The following is a 22,296-nucleotide window of genomic DNA, read 5'->3' as shown; positions in this document are numbered from 1 at the left end:
TACCAAAAGACAAATGGCCCAATTAGAACTGAGCGAGTGATCCAAACAGACATCTCTCCAAAGATTTGCAAATGGCCAATCAGAACACGAAAAGAAACTCAACAGCATTTACCATCAGGCAAATGTGGTCCTAAAACATAACAGAGTCCATGTCATGCCCATTCAAATGGCTACAATCAAAGAAAAGGGTAATCACCAGTTTGGACAAGGATATGGAAAAACTGTCATACACTTCTGGTGGGAATGTAAAGGGTACAGCCACTTTTTTGAAAAGGTATTTTACTTTATATATGTGAATATTTTGCCTGCATACACATACACACACACACACACACACACACACACACACACACACACACACACTCACACACACACGCGCACACACACACACGCACACACACGCACACGCACACACACACACACACACGTGTGTGCGCGCCATGTGTGTGCAATGCCAAGGGTGGGCAGAAGAGGGCATTGGACCCTGGGACTGGAGTTACAGACAGTCATGAGTCACCGTGTGGGTTCTGGGAATCAAATCCTAGTTTTCTGGAAGAGCAGCCAGTGCTCTTAGATGCTCTTAGTCACAGTGTATGAGTTTCTCATGAAGTTGAACATAGTCTCCACCTAAGCCAGAAGGTTCACTCTTCAATTTAAATCCAAGACAATGGAAACAAAAATCTTGCATGAGAATGTTCACAGCAGCAGCACTCAGAATGGCTGCTTCAAATGCCCCCAATAAATGGATAAATGAAAACTGCTAACTTCAAACAGTGCACTAGAAAAGAATGAATTGCTGACACAAACTACCACATGAATGAACTTTAGAAACATTGTTCTAAGTGAATCTACCCAATCAAGGATCATGGGGAATATGGTTTTATTTTATGCAATGACCTAAATAGGCAAATCTATAGATAGAAAGTAGACAAAAGGTGTGGGAGAGCTTCATGGGGGATTGAGAATGGCAGCTCAGTGATGTGGGGTTGCTGTGTGGGGTGAGGGGTTTCTGGAAATATTGTGTGCTCAACACACAACTTTGAGAATGTACTGAAAGCTGCATGATGAAAATGAAAACTAAGAATTTAATGATGCCCGTTATATCCCAATTTCAGCCACCTAGCTAGTTAATCCTCCTAAGTGATACCATTAGCATCACATAAGTAGGAACTGTAGAAGGAATGTGGTGTCTCACTTGCCCACCAATGATCCATTCGTCACATGCCTGGACACCTTGCTATTGGAAAACAAGAGCCCCAAGTTCATGCTTCTACTATTATACACCTGGTCAAATGGGCTATTGACGGTTTGTGGTTTCTCTGGGAGGGAGAGTCAGTTTTCTTTAAGGGCAAGGCCCCTGGTAGGTAAACCATGCTCCAGCAGATGGCTCCACATCCATGGGCACACAAATTAGAATCAGTGAGGCACAGAAAGGAAAAAGGGCACAAAGTTGGGAGGGTATTGGTTGGATCTAGGGGGAATTAGGAGGATTGGGAGTATACATGATCAAAATACATTATATACATGTATAAAAATCTCTAAAAATACAATATTAAAAAATGTCCATGTTCAATGTCCACAGGGACATTGCCCCTTTAGACACTGTCATTCTAATATATAATGATAACAACCTAGAAAAATGATAAAAGATTATTACTTGGTAAAGACTATATCCTTTGGGGAGACTACTATGGGGGGAGGAATCCACTCCTAAATATTCAGTACTATATATTCTTCTTGGTTTTATTGTATGTTGAGTATCTCAGGTAGATTCTAATCTTTTTAAGGGTAGAAATCAGGTCTTCTGTATTCCCCATGGCCACTGCAGCAGAAACTTGCCTGTGGATCCATCCTTGTTTGCTTTACATATACTAAGCAAATGAGGAAAAGGAAACCATAAAATCCAGAGGGGGTCTCTTATCTATTCCTTCACACTTGTGTTTAGTTGATACCTGAGGCTTCCTATTACTGTGAAAAATGATGGTGGACTCTCAGCTCTTTAGAGATCTGCTATGGACATAGGAGAAGAAACACAGCATTGAAGAACTCCAGGGCTGTTCAAGTTATTCTTTAAGACCTTTCCTAAAAGAAAAGCATTTTAATCCAAAAGGACAAACAAGCAGCTAAATTTTCTAGACATAAACCAGAAAGGAAAGATTTATCTATTGAGGAATGACGATTCAACATGCACTGTCCTTTGTGGTTCTAGAGCAATTGTATGACTAGACTCTTGCCTACATCACAAGGACAAGGCAACAGCTCTCCAGACACACAGTGGCTGACATCACAGGGCTGGAACACCAGCCACTGCCAGACCAACTCTGAAACCCTAGCTCCCATGCATCTTGCCTGTTGGGAAGTTCTGCTCTGTGTTTGTTGACAAGCAGTTGAAGACTTTGATCTAGTCTTAGGATTTGTTTGTCCCTGCTACCAAGGAGACTCTATCATTCCCTCCCCATAAAGTCAGAGAGAGAAAAGAAAGGACCCAGCTTTTCTGTGCTCAGAAAGCTGAGACTTGGTTTGACACCCAAACTTCAGCACACAGTGCACCTTGGAATTACCAACATCTCTCACAGACACACAAGTCACCTTGTGTGGCCTTAGCTATTGTACATAATATTGACAAAATTCATCCAAAGGAAACCAGAGTACACTGCAAACCTCTTGAGGCTGAGAACAGACTTAACTACTAAAAACAGACAGATCAACTGGTGGAACTAGGGAGATGGATCAGCTGCTCTTCAAACGACCCAAGTTCAGTTCCCAGCACCCACGTCAGGTGCTTCCAACTGCCTACAACTACAGTTCCAGAGAATCCAATATGACCTTCTGGCCTCCTGGACACTGTAATCACTCACACAAACCCCACACTCAGATACACACATATAAAATTAAAAATAAAAATAGCCCAACTGTCCCCTCAGGCCTAGCTCCAGACACATGGCTTGACAAGCAGCTTTGCCTAAGTGTAGCTTTGACTCTTCCTCAAAGAAGCTTCTTTTTGCAGCAGATGGAGACCATCACAATTTATCAAAATACAAAGATCAATTGACTATGGGGTGTCTATCCCCAGTTGATATATCTACAACAGTGTAGGCTCAAGAAACATCATAGAAGAGGGAAGAGAAAGATGGCGAGAGCCAGAGGTCAAGGATGCTGCTGCAAGATGGCAGGATACAGAAACAATTTACAGCAACCAATAGCATGTCCATCCACCACCAACAAATATGCTGAGAAAGAGATCATGGACACACTCCCATTCACAATATCCTCAAAGAAAATAAAATACTGAGTAATAAACCTAGCCTAGGAGGTGAAAGACCTCTACAATGAAAACTTTAAACCTGAGGAAAGAGATAAAGAGACCAGAAAATGGAAAAATATCCCATGCTCATGGATTGATAGAATTAATATTGTAGAATATATATAATAATATATATAATTAAATAACATTATATTTTGTGTTCATATAACACATATTGAGGTATTATATGAAATTATCAATATATACATATATATATGATTGCTGAATATATAAAGAATTCAAAAAACAGCAAAAACAAAACTTACACTCTAAAAAAAAAATGAGCTATGTAACCCCCACCTATTGCTGCCCCAGTTGCAGGCCAGCAGAGAAGATTCCTACGGGTAGGCTTCCCCAACAACTCCCTCCATCAGACCCTGCAATCTACAAGACCCACTCCCCACCCCAAACCCACCCATCCCCCTGTAACCTCAGCGGCTTCTTGAGACACAGAATCTGACCGCTCTGATTGGACCAAGAGGTGAATGACTCTTCTCTCACCTAGAGAGTCCTGCTTCTAGAACCCAGGCTCTGGTACACAATCCATGCCCCAGAACCCCTACCCATTGCTGCCCCAGTTGCAGGCCAGCAGAGAAGACTCCTACAGGCCGGCTTCCTCACCAACACTCCCCATCAGACCCTGAAATCTACAAGACCCACTCCCTACCCCAAACCCACCCATCCCCCTGAGACATCAGAGGCTTCCTGAGACACAGAATCTGCCAGCTCTGATTGAACCAAGAAGTGAGTGACTATTCTCTCAACCAGAGAGTCCTGCCTCTAGAACCTAGACACTGGGGAACAACCTGCATCCCCCAACCCCCATCCATTGCTGCCCTAGGTGCAGGCCAGCAGAGAAGACTCCTGTAGGCAGGCTTCCCCAACACAGACCCTGCAATCTACAAGACCCACTCTCTACCCCAAACCTACTCATCCACCTGTGACCTCAGCAGCTCCCTGAGAGAGAGAATCCACTAGCACCAATTAGACCAAGAGCTACAATTGGACCAAGAGTGGCCCCTTAAGACACAAACACAACAAGCACAGATTGGACCAAGAACAGTTCCCTAAGACACAGACACCACTTGCACCTATTGGAGGAAGAGATGGGTAGACGCCAGTGCAAAAATACATACAACAACATAAAGAACAATATGGCACCACCAGAACCTAGTAGTTCTACAACAGCAAGACCTGAACATAACAGTGTAGAAGCAGAAGAAAGCGACCTTAAAAATAACTTTATGAAGATGATAGAGGCCTTTAAAGAGTAAATGAAAAATTCCCTTAAAGAAACTGAGGAAAAGACAAACAAAAAAATTGGAAGAAATTAATAAATCCCTTAAAGAAAGCCAAGAAAAAGCAATTAAACAGGTGAAGGAAACAGTTAAAGACTTGAAAATTGAAATAGAAGCAATGAAGAAGACACAAACTGAGAGAATGCTGGAAATAGAAAACCTGAGTAAACAAACAGGAACTACAGATGCAAGCATAACCAACAGAATACAAGAGATGGAATAGAGAATCTCTATCATGGAGGATACATTAGAAAAAAATAGATTCGTCAGTCAAAGAAAACACCAAAGCCAAAAAAGTGATAACACAAAGCATCCAGGAAATCTGGGCCACCATGAAAAGGCCAAACCTAAGAATAATAGGGATAGAAGAAGAAGAATACCAATTTAAAGACACAAAAAAAATATTCAACAAAATTATAGAAGAAAACTTTCCCAATTTAAAGAAGGAAATATCTATGAAGATACAAGAAGCTTATAGAACACCAAATAGACTAGTCCACCCAAAATAGTCCCCTCACCACATAATAATCAAACCACTAAACATACAGAATAAAGACAGAATATTAAGATCAGCAAAGAAAAAAAGGCCAAGTGACTTATAAAGGAAGACCCATCAGAATAACATCTGACTTCTCAATGGAGACTCTAAAAGCCAAAATGTCCTAGACAGACATAATGCAGACACTAAGAGACCACAGATGCCAGCCCAGATTACTATACCCAGAAAAACTTTCAATCACCGTAGACATAGTGCAAAAGACAAAACCAGATTTAAACAATACCTATCCACAAACCCAGTTCTACAGAAAGCACTAGAAGAAAAAAGTCCAACCTAAGGAAGTTAGATGCACCAATGAAAACATGGGCAATAGATAACCCCACAGCAAAAAAAAAAAATCCCAAAGAAGGGAAATTCACACACTACCACCAAAAGATAATAGGAATGAACAATCACTGGTCGTTAATATCCTTAATATCAATGGACTCAATTCATCTATAAAAATGATACAAGTTGGGTTGGGGATTTAGCTCAGTGGCAGAGCACTTGCCTAGCAAGCACAAGGCCCTGGGTTTGATCCTCAGCTCCAAAAAAAAAAGATACGAGCTAACAGAATGGATACAAAAACAGGATCTATTCTTCTGCTCATACAAGAAACACACCTCAACTTCAAAGACAGACACTACCTCAGAATAAACGGCTGAGAAAAGACTTTCTAATCAAATGGACTGAAGAAGCAAGCTGGTATATCTAATATTCTAATATCTAACAAAATAGACTTCAAACTAAAATCAATCAAAAGAGATGGGGAAGGACATTACATATTCATCACTGGAAAAATCCACCAAGATGAAGTCTCAATTCTGAACATTTATGCCCCAAATACAAGGACCCCCTCATATTTAAAAGAAACATTACTAAAGCTTAAATCACACATCAAACCCCATATACTAGTAGTGGAAGATTTCAACACCCCACTCTCAGGAATGGAGAGGTCTGTCAGACAGAAACTTAACAGAGAAATAAGGGATCTAACAGATGTTTTGACTCAAATGGACTTAATAGATATCTACAGAACATTCCACGCTAACACAAAAGAATATACCTTCTTCTCAGCACTTCATAGAACCCTCTCTAAAATCAACCACATACTCCACATACTCAATCACAAAGCTAATCTCATCAGATACAAAAAAATGGAATAACCTCCTGTATTTTATCAGATCATCGTCTCTTAAAGTTAGATTTCAACAACAACAAAAATTACAGAAAGCCTACAATCTCACGGAAACTGAATAATGCTCAACTGAATCACCAATGAGTCAAGGAAGAAATAAAGAAAGAAATTAAAGACTTCCTAGAGTCAATGAAAATGAATGTACAACATATCCAAACATATGGGACACAATAAAAGTAGTGCTAAGAGGAAAATTCATAGCACTAAATGCCCAAATAAAAAAGTTAGAGAAATCTCCCACTAGTGACCTAACAGCACACCTTAAAGCTCTAGAACAAAAAGAAGCAAACTCACCCAGGAAAAACAGATGCCAGGAAATAATCAAATTGAGGGCTAAAATAAATAAAATAGAAACAAAGAGAACAATACAAAAAATCAATAAAACAAAGAGTTGGTTTTTTGAGAAAATCAACAAGATAGACAAGCCCTTATCCACACTAACCAAATGGCAAAGAGAAAACAACCAAATTAACAAAATCAAAAATGAAAAGGGAGACATAACAACAAACAACAAGGAAATTCAGAGAATCATCAGGTCATACTTCAAAAACCTGTACTCCACAAAATTGGAAAATCTAAAATAAATGGGCAATTTTTTGAATAGGCACCACATACCAAAATTAAATCAAGACCAGATAAACAATTTAAATAGACCTATCATCCTTAAGGGAAGAAAATCAGTCATTAAAAGTCTCCCAACCAGGATCAGATGGTTTCAGACAGAATTCTACCAGAATTTCAAAGAAGAGCTACTACCAATACTCTTCAAATTGTTCCACACGATAGAAACAAAAGGAACATTACTAAACTCATTTTATGAGGCTACAGTTACCCTGATATCCAAACCACACAAAGATGCAACAAAAAGAGAATTACAGACCAATCTCTCTCATGAACACTGATGCAAAAATATTCAATAAAATACTGGCAAACCGAATCCAAGAACACATCAAAAAAATTATCCACCGTGACCAAGTAAGCTTCATCCCAGAGATGCAAGGATGGTTCAACATATGAAAATCTGCCCAAAGTAATACACCATAAAAACAAACTGAAAGAGAAAAAAAGCACATGGTCATCTCATTAGATGCTGAAAAGGCCTTTGACAAAATCCAACACTCCTTCATGATAAAGGTCTTAGATCAGGAATACAAAAAACATACCTAAACATAATAAAGGCAATTTACAGCAAGCTGACAGCCAACATCAAATTACATAGAGAGAAACTCAAAGCAATTCCACTAAAATCAGAAACAAGATAGGGCTGTCCACTCTATCCACATCTGTTCAATATAGTACTCAAAGTCCTAGCAAGAGCAATAACACAACAAAAGGAGATCAAGGGGATACAAATTGGAAAGGAAGAAGCAGTCAAACTTTTGCTATTTGCAGATGGTATGATAGTATACATAAGTGACCACAAAAATTCTACCAGGGAACTCCTACAGCTGATAAACATCTTCAGTAATGTGGCAAGATACAAGATTAACTCAAAAAAATCAGTAGCTCTCCTATATACAAATGATAAACAGGCTAAGAAAGAAATCAAAGAAACATTACCCTTTACAATAGCCACAAATAAGATAAAATACTTTGGAGTAACTCTAACCAAGCAAGTGAAATACCTGTATGACAAGAACTTTAAGTCTCTGAAGAAAGAAATTGAAGAAGATGTCAGAAAATGGAAAGATCTCCCATGCTCATGGATAGGTAGGATTAACATATTAAAATGGCAATCTTACCAAAAGCAATCTACAGATTCAAAATCCCAACACAATTCTTCACAGATCTGAAAAAAAAATACTCAACTTCATATTTAAAAAAAAAAAAAAAAAAACCTAGGCTAGCTAAAACAATCCTGTACAATAAAACCACCTCTGAAGGCATCACCATCCCTGATCTCAAGCTCTACTATAGAGCTATAGTAATAAAAAGAGCTTGATATTAGCACAATAACTGACATGTGGACTAACGGAATCGAATTGAAGACCCTGGCATTAACCCACACACCTATGAACATCTGATTTTTGTCAAAAAAGCCAAAACTGTACAATGGAAAAAAAGAAAGCATCTTCAACAAATGGTGCTGGCATAACTGGATGTCAACATGCAGAAGATTGCAAATAGATCCATATCTATCGCCATATACAAAACTCAAGTCCAAGTGGATCAAGGACTTCAACATAAATCCAGTTACACTGAACCTGATAGAAGAGAAAGTAGGAAGTAGTCTTGAATGCTTTAGCACAGGAGACCTCTTCCTAAATATGGCATCAGTAGCACAGACACTGAGAGCAACAATTAATAAATGGGACCTCCTGAAACTAAGAAGCTTCTGTAAGGCAAAGGACACAATAAATAAGACAAAATGACAGCCTACAGAATGGGAAAAGACCTTCACCAACCCCACATCTGACAGATCTCCAAAATATATAAAGAATTCAAGAATCTAGACATCAAAATATTAAACAATCCAATTTTTAAAAAATGGGCTACAGAGCTAAACAGAGAATTCTCAACAGAAGAATCTTAAATGGCCAAAACATATTTAAGGAATTGATCCATATCCTTAGTCATCAGGGAAATGCAAATCAGAATGACTCTGAGATACCATCTTACACCTGTCAGAATGGCTAAGATCAAAAACACTGATAAAAGCTTATGTTGGAGAGGATGCAGAGCAAGGGGAACACTCCTCCACTGTTGGTGGGAGTGAAAACTTGTACAGCCACTTTGGAGATCAGTATGGCAGTTTCTCAGAAAACTGGCAATTAATCTATCTCAAGACCCAGTTATATCACCCTTGGGTATATACCCAAGGAATGATCAATCATACCACTAGGACACATGTTCAATTATGTTCATAGCAGCATTATTTGTATTAACCAGAACCTGGAAACAACCTAGATGCCCCTCAACCAAAGAATGGATAAAGAAAATGTGGTATATATACACAATGGAGTACTACTCAGCAGTAAAAAACAATGACATGAAATTTGCAGGCAAATGGATGGAACTAGAAAATATCATCCTGAGTGAGGACAAACATGGTATGTACTCACTCTAAGTGGATACTAGATATAAAGCAAAGGATAACCAGACTACAACCCACAGTTCCAGAGAAGCTAGCTAAAAAGGAGGACTCTTAAGAGGAACACATGGATCTCCCTAGGAAGGGGAAATAGATGAGATCTCCATGAGTAAACTGGGGATGAGGGAGGGCAATGGAGGGTAGGGGATGGGGGATGAGAACACAAGGGAATGGGATGGTTAAGCTGGAACAGGGATGGAGTGGGAGAACAATGAAAGAGATACCATGATAGAGGAAGATATCATGTGGATAGAGAGAAACTGGGTGCTAGGGAAGTTCCCAGGAATCTACAAGGATGACCCCAACATAGACTACTAACAATAGTGGAGACGGTGCCTGAACTGGCTTACCCTAGTAATCACATTGGTTAATATCCTAACTGTCATCATAGAGCCTTTTATCCAGTAACTGACAGAAGCAGATGCAGAGATCCACAGCCAAGCACCAGGCCAAGCTTCAGAAGTTCAGTCAAAGAGAGAGAAGAGGGATTCTATGAGCAAAGGCATCATGATCATGATGGGGAAACCTACAGAGACAACCAAACCAAACTAGTGGGAACTCATGAACTTTAGATCAACGGCTGTGGAGCCTCCATGGACTAGGCCTTCTGCATAAACCACATGGTTGTGTAGTTTGATCTGATTAAGGGGCCCCCTGGTAATAGGATCAGGATCCATCCCTGGTACATGAGCTTACTTTTTGGAGCCCACTACCTATGATGGGACACCTTGCACAGCTCAATGCAGGGGGAAGGGCTTGGACCTACCTCATCTGAATGTGCCAGGATCTGCTGACTCCATACCAGGCTCTTCTGACTCCCCATAGGAGGCCTTACCTTGTCAGAGGAGGGAATGGGGGGAGTTGCAGGAAGGCTGGGTGTGGGAGGAGGGAACAAGGAGGAATCTGTGGCTGCTATGTTAAATGAATAAAAAAAATTCTTAATAATAAAAAAAAGAAAAAGAAAAATGGGCTATGGATCTGAACAGAGAATTCTCAAAAGAAGAATTTAAAGTGCTGAGAGTAGGAGAAATAATTTCCCTAAGTATGAGTCCCCTGATTGGTTATCTAATACCAATACATACAAGTAATACTAAATGGACTAAGCAGGTTGTGTTTATATATTTAGGGGTGTGTGTGTGTGTGTGTGTGTGTGTGTGTGTGTGTGTGTGTGTGTATAACAATAGCAATTAAAGGAAAAGAGGTCATTATTTCAAAAGGGAACAAGTGGATGGAGCATGGGAGGGATTAGAGGGAAGGAAAGGAAGGGAGAAATATTATATATATATATATACATATATATGGATACAAAGTGGGTATAAGGAGGAGCTGGGGTGGATATGGCAAAGGTATGCTATATGAAATTCTCAAAGAATCAATCAAATTAAAATTCTATACTATTAAAAAAATAAGATAAATAAGTAAATAAAAATTTCTTAACATTAGACTACTGATCCACAATTACTGCAAGTGCACAAGAAAGCGTCACACGCTTCAGCCAAGCTGGTTTTCACGCTGGCTTCCTCTCCCCGCAGAAATAAAGATGCTGCATGCCCTAATTTCCTCACCTCTGTGACCTGACACACAGCACCCCTGCTTGAGGATACCCTTTCCCTTCCCTGCTGGTTTCTGCTGCCCAGGGCCATCCCTGTACCCGCTTTCCCTAACTACTGGCCCTGGTCAGTGCACTCAGCACTTAACAAGATTATGAAAGTCACACACTGCTTGGTGCCACCATTTGATTAGCAGTAACTACTTTTTAGCTTTTGTGTGGTCATGCCTTGACGTCTCAAGGATTCATAAATCCTTGTAATATTTTGTTTTAATTACCCCAAAAAATTTTGCTGCTGCCTCTGGGAAAAAAAAGAAGTCTCTCCAGAAATGCTTTCAACAGGGCAAGAGGGATGAATCTTCTACTGACATTTTTAAATGTTTGGTTTACCTAGCCAGCATTACTTTGAACTCTCTCAGACTTAAAGTCCTCTGTGAAAGGAACTGAATGCCATGAAAGCAATGAGTGTTCTCCCCTCACTTCACTATATATGGGGGGGGGGGGTTTCATATAATATATCCTGATCATGGTTTCTCCTCCCTCTACTCTGCCCAGTTCCTCCCAACATCCCCACACATCTCGATTCACACCTCCTTCTGTCCCTCATTAGAAAACAAATAGGTTTCTAAGGGATTGTAATAAAATAAGACATGATAAGATTAAACCAAAACTAACATATCAGAATAGGACAAAACGAACAGAGGGAAAAAGAGTCCAAGAAAGTGCACAAGAAACAGATATAGACACAGACACCCACTTGTTCACACAGTCAGGAATCCCATAGAAACACTAAACTAAAAGCTACACTATACACACAGAGGACTTATGGGGTAAAAAAGAGAGAATGATGTGTGTGTGTGTGTGTGTGTGTGTGTGTGTGTGTGTGTGTGTGTAATTATGTATATATGAAAGGTTTTTTAAAACCCTGACATGACATCATGAGACAAGGAGCCTCCAAATATGTTGTTGAGTTCATTTTCTGTTGGCCAACTACTGTGGGCATGCAGCCTCGCCTTAAGAGTGACGTGTTTTCCCAGTGAGACTTCCTTGGAAAAAATTAATTTTTCATTTGCAAGTGTTTATCAATTGGAGACAGTTTCTAGGTTAGGAATGGGGCATGTGTCCACTTCTCCTTTCAGTTCTAGGACCCCATTTGTTGCAGATCTGCAGGTCCTGTGCCTGCTGCCTCAGTTTCTGTTCATTCTTTCATATGGGCATCAATCATGTTGATTTAGAAGGCCTTGTTTCCGTGGTATTCTCCATACCCTCTGGCTCTTACACTCTTCCTCTTCCACAGGGTTCCCTGAACCGTGGATGAAGGGATTTGATAGAGACATCCAGTTGAGTGTTCTTAAACTTACAACTCATGCGTCTGGAGACTCACATCTAAGGTCTCCAGATGGAATTCAGTTCTTGCAGTGACCAAGCTTCTCCTTCCCTTTGTATTACACACCTCACGGAGTACTCTAAATACTCATTCCCTTGCCCGGGGATTCTGTTACACCTCCACCCTTACCCACCAGCCTGAGCCTTTTTAAATTCCAAGAACCTCCTTCCTGTTCAGACTGTCAAACGGTACCTCACTTTTTAAAATGTATTTATATGTGTGTAAGTATGTGGGTCTGTGCACGCCACAGAGCAGGTCAGGAAGTCAGATAACAGCTTGTGGGGCCAGGGATCAAACAGAAGCTGTCAGGCCCCACAGCAGCTGCGCACTGAGCCATCTCACCACATCCACTGATTTTCTTTATATAACCATCCTGTTCTCTGGAGGCTTCCTTGGCTACTGCAGCCCTGTATAGGACTACTCTCGTCTGCCCTGATTCCTTCAAGACAAGCGTCTATCACTGCCTCCACAGAGCACCTTTGTGCTCCTGTGTCCACGCTCCCACTAGCTTCTCTAAGCCTCAGAATAAACGTGGAGATAGCCACCTCAACATCCCCATGTCGAGGACAGTTTCCATGGAAACACACAATAGAGGCTCCTCCAAAGGTTGTTAAATATAGCTGATTAACATGTTTGATGACATAAATATGCTGGGTAGACTGTGGTTTTGTACAGATTAGGTGAACTAGAAGATAGACAAGACAGATTCATGAGAGGTCTTTGAAGAATAAACACAATCATTTTGCCCAAAATAAACTCTTACTGGGAAGTAAATTCTGCCATTAATATGTTCAGCAGAAACTAGAACTCAGGTGGCTGTTTCCATGTGGTCCCCATCTCAAGACCCCAAGGCATCTTATATGCTCCTTTCCTTGCAAACAGATTTTTTTTTGAAGTGTGAAGTGCTGTCTTTACCAGCCATGGTGGCACACACCTATATTTTCAGAACAGAAGGCAGAGGCAGCCGTTTCACCAAAAATTCAAGGGTAGTCCAGTCTATATAGCAAATTTCAAATCAGCAAAAATGTATATAATGAGACTCTCTCAAAAAAAACCAATTAATTAAAATACAACAGTGTTTCCTACCTGTGTTCCAGCTCCCGGATGGACAGTATCACCCCTGAGGTAGACGGCTTCTGCTGCACAGTGGCCAAAAAGGTGAATTCACTCTTATTCCGGAACAACTGGATCAGCTTCTCACTCACATGAGGGGCCGAGTGGATCTCTCTCTGTATATCTAGGGGTCAAAAAGGAGGCACAGGAGAAGCAGGGGGTAGGTGAAGAGGAGAAATACAGAAAACGGGAGCATGGGAAGAAGAAAAAGAAAAAGGGGTCACGTTACAAGTGGAACACTTAAGGGTCCAGATTGCTTTTCTTCTCCTCTTCTGTCAATAGCTTTTATTTTCCAGCACCATTCATCACCCCACACAGCTACAGTCATTCAACAAAAACCCCAGAAATGCTATCTCTGTCACCAGGCCCACTGTGACTTTCACAAGTCACAATAGGCCAGACAGTGGTTTTCTGACATAAATTTTGATGGGATAATGAGCAATCTGGTCTTCTGAAAAAAATCGATCAAGTCACTATAAATAAGGTTGGAGGTCGTCAGGTAAGAGGGTCCTGAGAGTCAGGGAATCTCAGACCTGAATAACTAACAACCCAAGGATAACCCTCAATTCTATGTTCCTCAGGGACTCGGCTTCCTTCTATCCAACATGCATCTGTCCTTGCCTTGCACCTACAAAGATATAGTAATAACAATGACAGACAACTCCCCCTTTGCTTAAAGAATAATGATAGTACATACTACTGATCTGTAACTGTGCTTGGAATAACTCTGTTAACGTGATGGATTACATTCCTTATGAAATATTCATGAAGGTTGAGACCCACTCTGCAGGGCTTAGAGGTTCAAGAACCCTGCTAATCCTGCATCTGCTGAGGAGGCTCCATCTCAAATAGCAACACATGGAGACGGGGCATCCTCATCACAACGCTCATTATGTCACACTCATCTCCCAGCATCAGAACTGGTCACCAAAGGACGAAAGCTGAGAAAGACATTGCAGAGGAAGGCATGGAAGTGTCCAAAGTTGTTTGGCAAAACACGGCATTGTATAATTTTGGCTTCTTGGTCAAAAATCCATGGGAGGCCTGCCGTTTTCTGAATAGAAACAGAGGAGGAGTGGATTGGGGGACACAGTGGAGATGGTGGAGAAGAGCCGGGAAGAGAGGAGGATCGGGAAACTGCAGTCAGGGTGTAAAATAAATAAATAAAAACCTTTTTTAAAAGTTGTTTAGCTCTAATAATCTTCAGCCAGAGGACCAGGATGCCTGATACTAGATAGTGTTTTCTAGACATGACAGGGAAGTTATACCCATAAAATCTCAATAATATAGCTGCCTAACCAAGACCTGCATAATGACAATACCAGTGTGACATGCCAGTGTGGTTGGGGGAAATTTCACAAGGCTCACCCCTAAATGAAGAGCTATAAGTACTCAGTGGCTCCAGAAAGGGAGAATCAGTGTTCTGCAGGGATGAGGCCCCTGGTAGGTTATCCAGTCCCACGTGGTTAATCCTAAACACATGAACATTGAGCAACACTAAATGGACTCAGTAGATACACACACACACACACACACACACACACACACACACACACACACACACCTACATATATGTGCCTGTGTGTGTAACAACAATAATAATTAAAGAAGTTATGAATTTGAGAAGGTATGTGAGCAACACGGAAAACTGTAAATACAGTACTCATGTATGAAATTCCCCCAAAAATAAAAAAATTTAGATTTAAAAAAATAAGAAGAAAAGAGGCCATGAATTTAAAAGATAACAAGAAGGAGTACATGTGAGAGTTTAGAGTGAGGAAAGAGAAGGGGGAAATGATGCAAATGTATTATAATTTTTAAAAAAGAGAAGAAATAATTTTTAACAGTATATTTGGTGGTATCTTCTTGTATCCTGCCCAGCTCTCCTGACTATGTGATAATTATTTGGTTATTTCTCCAAGTAAAAGGGACCAGTACAGATCACGAAATTTCAACATCTGTGTAAGCCACATTACAAACTTGTCTTATGAACTTGATGTACATTAAAAACTAAATTGTGATATTTAAAAAGAAAAGCCCTGGGATGATTGACCAAAGCTCAGTCTTTTCATGTGCATGGAGGGAATGGACCAGGTGATCTCTCACAGCCCTTCCCAGCTTAGCTTCTGATTCATCCAGTCTCTGTTACACATAAGAAGAGCACAGTTTCTCCAGCTGAAGAAGCCTGGGCTATGAATGGTAGAAAACAAGGAGTCTCATCACAGAGAGGCAGTCCACCAGCAAAAGCTCACATGCTTGCCACTCACCTTTCCACCCAGCAAAAAGTCCTCAGTGTTTAATCTTTAAGTGCCATACTGGCTGAGACAAGAGAAAGCCACTTAAAGAGTGCTTCTATGGGGTCTGGAGTGGACGGCTCAGTGGTTAAGAGCATTTGTTGTTCTGACAGAGGACCTGGGTTTGATTTGTAGCACCCACATGACAGCTAAGAACTGCCTGTAATTCTAATTCCAGGAGACCCTAGGCCCACTTCTGGCTTCCATGGATACTGTGTTCACATAGTGCACAGACATACATGTAGACAAAACACCCATACACATAAAACAAAAATACTGTCTTATAAAGGAAAAAATGCTTCTATGTCTTCTACAGAATTACTCCTGAACACTTCCTGAGACATCTTCTAATTTGACTAACATAGGAACAATTTATCTTACAAATTAGAGAATATTGGAAAGATTTTATTAACTTTAATTTTTATCATTAGTGCTAAGCAAAATCCTAGATTTATTGCCAGAAAAAATAAAAGATTCCTGGGATGAGCTTGTGCTTTCTTTTGTCCTTCTCTGTTCATTAATTAGGAGTCAGAAAATCGGGAGAGCTCTTCCAGATGCCAAGTGTGGCCCCATTGGAAAGAGGGCTGTAGTCAGTCAGTACTGCCTGCTCTGGGCGGAAAGCACTCATGTCTCCCTGTCATGCTGGCCATAGTGTGCTCAGCTCCCTCTCTCTTGCCTTTGAGTGTCTAGGCCCTGACCAAAGGCCTCCATATTAAAGCCCACAACTGAAAGTTTTTCTTAAGCAACAAATTCATATACACAATTCCTTACTTAATACACCCTTCTAGACGTCTGGTCACTATTTTAACCTTCCATAGTTACAAGACTCTTACTCTTTGACCAAGTTCTCAAACACCCTGATTTCCAGTCTTCATAATGTGATACTCAGTTCACTCAAGCCAAACACTGGAAAATGTCCTTGGTTCTCCACGTCCAATCCTAGAGCAGGCCACACAACTCTCAGGTCTGGAATGTATCCACTGTTCCCCAAGTTCGCTCCAGGTTCATGTCCAGGTCATTCTCACACTCCCTTGAGATTCTCAGTTGACCCCTTACTAGTCCCCACATTTCTAGGCCATCTTCTTTTCCCCACCTTGCACACAGCAGCCAAATGCTCTTTCTAAAACAAACATTTGGATTATGATAGGCTCCTGTTAACATTCTGCAGAGGCTTCCCACTGATCATGGGATAAAATCCAATTCCATTACGATGCCTCACCCATGGACAGATCTGAGGCACCTTCCATCCGATCTCATTCACCCGTCTTCATCCACTAGAGGAACACACCCTTGTCTCACATCTTTGCCTCTACCCTCTTCCTGGAGAGCTCTGTACACACTTGGATCCTCCTCCTTGATCTCTCACTGCAAGCCCTGAGCCATGAGTGAGGGCTCCCCAGGGATGTCCCTCTTCCCATCACTCCATATGACTTGTCATCACACAGATTATGATCAGTTCATTATCTCCTTATGTAACAACCACAGTCTCTGTGTTATTTACTTTCTCTCCCTGAAAGACTGCAGGCTCCTTGATAGCTATTTATTCATAGTCTGACCCCCATTCTTTATGCCTGACACAAAGAAGACATCCAATTTAGATATACTGATTGCTTCATTTATTTTCCTTACTTATATTTTCACTTTAAATAACTACATTTACTGCACTCAGAAAATATGCAAAACCAGGAGGTAAATTGATCTTTCTCAAATGCCAGTGGATATCTGGTTTTAAAAAATGGCATTTGGAGCCAAACCTCTTCTTCTGCAGAGGACACCCCTGAACAGTCAAAACTGGCTCTGCCAGTCTTTCCTGGCTCACCCAGCCTTGAAGGTTGAACAACTCACATCCTAGATTTCACAGGTCTCTTCATAGATGATTTGCATATTGAAGTAAAAAGACCCAGCAGCACCTACCAGAGGAAAACACGAGAAATGCCCGGTTGGATACATGGAGACATCACACGTAGCCTTATCGCTGTCAGGTAAGCACTTGCCAGAATTCAGACAAAACAAACAAAAGTGACCCCGCTTCCCACAGCATAGAGGCCAGAACACCAGAGCAGGTGTCACCTCACTGAGGCTGCTCTGAGTTTGGCAGCTGGGTGGCCTTGGACAAGACGCTTCTCTTTGAACCCCATAATCAAGTGCTGAAGATCAAGGGATCGAGTTATATGATGTCTTGGCCTCAACATCTTCTCATTATTGTTAACTAATTTATTCTGCCCTAGCCATATAGCAAAAGAGGGTATTTTTCCATCTACTAAGCACCCAGATTTTATAATTGTTCTTCTTTGTTCAATTACCAAATTAATATTTAAAGTTTTCAGTTCCTCAAATACTGGTGTGTCACCTCCTCTGTAGGAGCCGACTTCTTCCCAGAGTTGAAAGAGCAATGAATGAAAATGAATTAATGAGACCCTGTAGCAAATGCTGTACTGCCATGTTCTACCACTTTGATGCGTGTTCAGTGTTCCTTAAGAATATTCCATCTATGAGAGGGAACAAGAAAAATGTATGTGTTGGATCAAGTTCATAGGAAGTGTGAAACATAGACATCAACTGAGAGATGTGTGAAGCATGTTCAATCATAGACCAAATAAACAGAATGAAAATGCTGAGCACAGGCAAGAAGGGGAATGAAGAGCTGATGCCTTCTTCTGGTTTCTGGTACTGTACTCACATGTACACACACACACACACACACATACACACACACACACACAGGGGGGAGGGATTCATACACATACCACATATGTTTAAATGTAAAAATGTGTTTTTAAAAAGAAAGCTATTAATGTTATGAAGGACACTGGGCTAGGAGGCCATTGCACGAAGATGCCAAGTCAGCTTATCCTACAGAACACATTCCTAACTGTGTGACATGTGCTGTTTGTCATCTTGTGGTCTTGGTGTCTATATCAGTGCAAAGAGACAAGTCCCCATCACATGCCCATAGCTGAGCACTCTACAACCACCCAGGAAACACTGAATGGATGAGGCAAGAATCCCTTATGAGGCAAATGCCCTCAAGTAAAGAAACTGAGTCATATAGATATACCCTGGGTAAGCCAGGGTCAAGAGTCAAGGCACAGAAGAATAAGCAGCATGGCGGTCATCAACAATGACCATCGTGCTCCCTAGAAATCACCTACCCTGCTTACCTGTCACCTCTTCTCTTTTCCACTCTACCACTACCCCTGCATCTGAGTTCTGCAAGCCCCACCGCCCTTCCTCCAGGACACAGCACTCCCACACTGCTGTTCCCATCTGTAGCAGCTTTTTCAGGAACCAGCCACCTCCGACTATCTCAGGCCAGCTGGGTCCCTGTATTCTGTCCTCACTGTACCCACAACACCATCACCAGTTTTGAGTGCAATCATTTTTGCATGTGACTAACTTATTAAATATTATCTTCCTCTACTGTAGCTCCCATGAGAAACTGTTTACCAATGTGTACCAAAACCTACTACTACAGTGCCTAGCACACATCTGATAGAGATCCAATCACTTGATTAATAAGGGTGATCTGGATGGCAAACTCTTGAATAAAACATAAGGAAGGGAGTGAGCAACACACACATAACCCCCAAACTGTTGGGACAAAGTGCACTCCAATAGCAAGCTACCAAAGGAACAATAAATCTGGATGAGCATCCCAACTCTTCCATTAGGGAATGGAGCCTGGGGATCCCTATGACACATGACACTAATCAATTTTTATAATTACTATTTGACTCAATCAAAAGACATCCCGGTGCCCCCATAATTCCACTAATGAGAGAGGATGTGCAAGGCAGCTGAGCTCTCCTTACACCTTTGATGATACCAGTAAGAAATATCAACACAGCCCAACCTCTGTTGCAAGACGTCAACTAACTTTTTAGACTGCCTCTCTACACTGCCTGAATCAGCCCTTTCATCCCCATCACTCCATCTTGACTCAGAAGCTTTCCTTAACATGATTAAGATTTTATTATTTAACAAAAAACTATCTAACATTAGGGAATGAATTATGGTATAGACACCTGATAGAAAATTGTATGTGATATTATCAAATGATATACTGAGATGATGAGATAATGAAGGAAATGTCTAACCAATCCTGTCCAACAGTTACCAAAATGATCCAGGTGTGGTGAGGCATGTCTGTATTCCCAGAACTTACTTGAGGTAGAGATAGGAGGATTGCACAAGTTTGAGACCAGTCTAAGCTACACAGTAAGTTCAAAGCCAGCCTAAGCTGAGTCATAGTAAGACCTTGTCTCAAAACTCCCAAGAGATGGGGATCTTGGTTAATGTTAGAATGCTTGGCTGGACTGTGCAAAGCCCTTGGTACAATTCCCAGAACTGCATATGCTACATAATCACATTCACAAAGTAAAATCAAATGTACACAGAATCTATTCAGCTATTCACATAGACAGTAGCATGGTCTTCAGGCAATACTAGCCACTGGGGGTGATAAGTAAACTGTTTTTTTTTTTCTTTCCATGTGTCAGAATTTCTCAACTTTCTCTGGAAGTTAGTGTAAGAAAAAAAACACATCAAATAAAAAGAGAAAAACAGGAAAGGAATGCTACAAAAGAAAAAAACAAAAACACTAGTCCCTCTACTGTCCATCATAGTCATGAGCATCCTTAAGTCATGAAACAGCAGGCGATCCCCAAGCTCAGCCCAGACTTGATCTCTATGCAGACCCTCCTCTCCTTGAAGGGAAGGACCAGTCAGCTCTAAACGGTCTGATGGGATATTTAAACTAAAATAGGGCACTCAGCCCTTGACATCCAGACCCTATGTCCACCTGTATCAGATAGTTAAGAAAAATAGCAATAATTTGTCATTAAGCTCCATCAAACATGGTTTTAACCTGTTCTGTCAAGAGCCCAAGTGTCAAGCAGATGTGCCCACTGCATGGAAATATGTAGCTCCGTACACAGGAAGACACTGGACTTGAGCAAAAATGCTGCCTCCTGTGAGGTTTGCTGTCTGCATTCTTTAAAAGATAGAAAGACATCTTCATCTCAGAGCTTTGTGAAGTACCCACCCATGCACCCATTCACTCTCTTGCTCCCCATTTAAATACCTTTATTGAACACTCCTCTGACTCAAGGCAAGTGGAATAATATGCATCTCCACAAGGTGTAAGGCTGACCCCGGTGGTGAATGCCCTTCAGAGGCAATATAGGGTAGTGGCTAACAGCTCAGGAGCTAGGTCAACTGTCTGCTAGAGATCTCCCATGTGTGTGGGCACACATGCACATGTGTGTGTCTGTGTGTGTGTGTGTGTGTGTGTGTGTGTGTGTGTGTGTGTATTGTGCTTGATATTGGACATTAAACCCAGGGCTGCACACATGCTAGACAAACAATCCATCACCAAAGCACCTCCACAAAACTTTTCTTCCATTTTCTTTTAAGACCAGGTTCATCATTAAATTTCCTGTGCTGGCCTTGAACTTGTGATTCTCATGCTTTAGCCTCCTGAGTAGCAGGGATTACAGGCCTGCTATGACCACCAGACCCAGCTGAGATTCCAGGTTTATCTAACAGGTGTGTAGCCTTGGGCCAGTTAACCTCTCTGTATGTCATATTCCCTCATCCCCCAAACAAGAGTAAATTGCATGTACCCCATGGAGACAGTACAACTATGACAATTAAATTAAGTAGTTGATTTTAACCTTCAAGATAGAGTCTCTCCATAAAAAGCACATGGTGTTTGGAACACCTGGGATGAAAGTCCAGATCCTGTAGGCGATGAAAAGTACCAAACTACATTCATAGCCAGAATTGTTGCTGAGCTGAAGCAAAGACCAGGCTTGTAGCTGGGGATGGCTGTGGGCCAGGGGGGGAGCAGAAGGCAGGTGAACAGGTGTTACTGGCTATGGTTTGTGGCAGGCTTAACAGCCTGTTCCAACTCTCATTTGCTTACAAGAAAATGGGAAGAGTGAATGGGATTTCTGGCCACTGCAGTCTAGGTCCAGCCAGCCAATACCCAGACAGTTTTGAATTTTTACTTTTTGCTAAGGATTTTAAATGAATTCAAGTAATTCTTCAAAGCATCCCAATGATGGCAGTACTCTTGTATCATCCCATGGGTGAGGTGCAAAGCAAGATGCAGAAGCCTTTTGTGGAGTAGGTAGAATTCAAAATCTGATCCACTTCAGGCCAACCTCAGGAGACCACTGCCCATCTTCTCAGACATACCAGGATCTGGCTCCCAGCTCTGCCCTGTACACTCTAGAAAGCTCAGCTTCCTTTCTCCATTCTTAAGTGGCCTTGTGTGTGGCAGGATGGTGATATCCTGCTGTCTTGGGGTATTTATTGTTTTGAAGAGGAACCATGACCACAGCAACTCCTATAAAGGAAACACTTAATTGGGGTAGCTAGCTTACAGTTCAGTCTATTATCATCATGATAGGGAGCATGGTGGCATGCAAGAAGACGTGGTGCTAGTTCAATAGCTGAGAATCCTACATCTTGCAGGATTTAGGAAGTTGACTGAGACACTGGGCAGTAACTTGAGGATA

The 22,296-nt window shown here is 41.3% G+C and overlaps 1 protein-coding gene across 1 annotated transcript in view; it reads right to left on the bottom strand.

The window, feature by feature from the left end:
- Nell1 (neural EGFL like 1) overlaps positions 1–22,296 on the bottom strand; it is an 806,688-nt gene that overhangs the window by 736,826 nt on the left and 47,566 nt on the right. Inside the window, exon 3 of the mRNA XM_059253364.1 lies at positions 13,452–13,602. Within this exon, the coding sequence (XP_059109347.1) occupies positions 13,452–13,602 (151 nt within the window). The remainder of the gene's footprint in view (positions 1–13,451; positions 13,603–22,296) is intronic.

This window comes from Peromyscus eremicus, chromosome 1 (assembly GCF_949786415.1).
Source record: "Peromyscus eremicus chromosome 1, PerEre_H2_v1, whole genome shotgun sequence".
In the NCBI taxonomy this organism is placed as follows: Eukaryota; Metazoa; Chordata; class Mammalia; order Rodentia; family Cricetidae; genus Peromyscus; species Peromyscus eremicus.
Note: the sequence above shows the minus strand (reverse complement) of the source record. Positions and strands in the feature narration are given on the sequence as shown.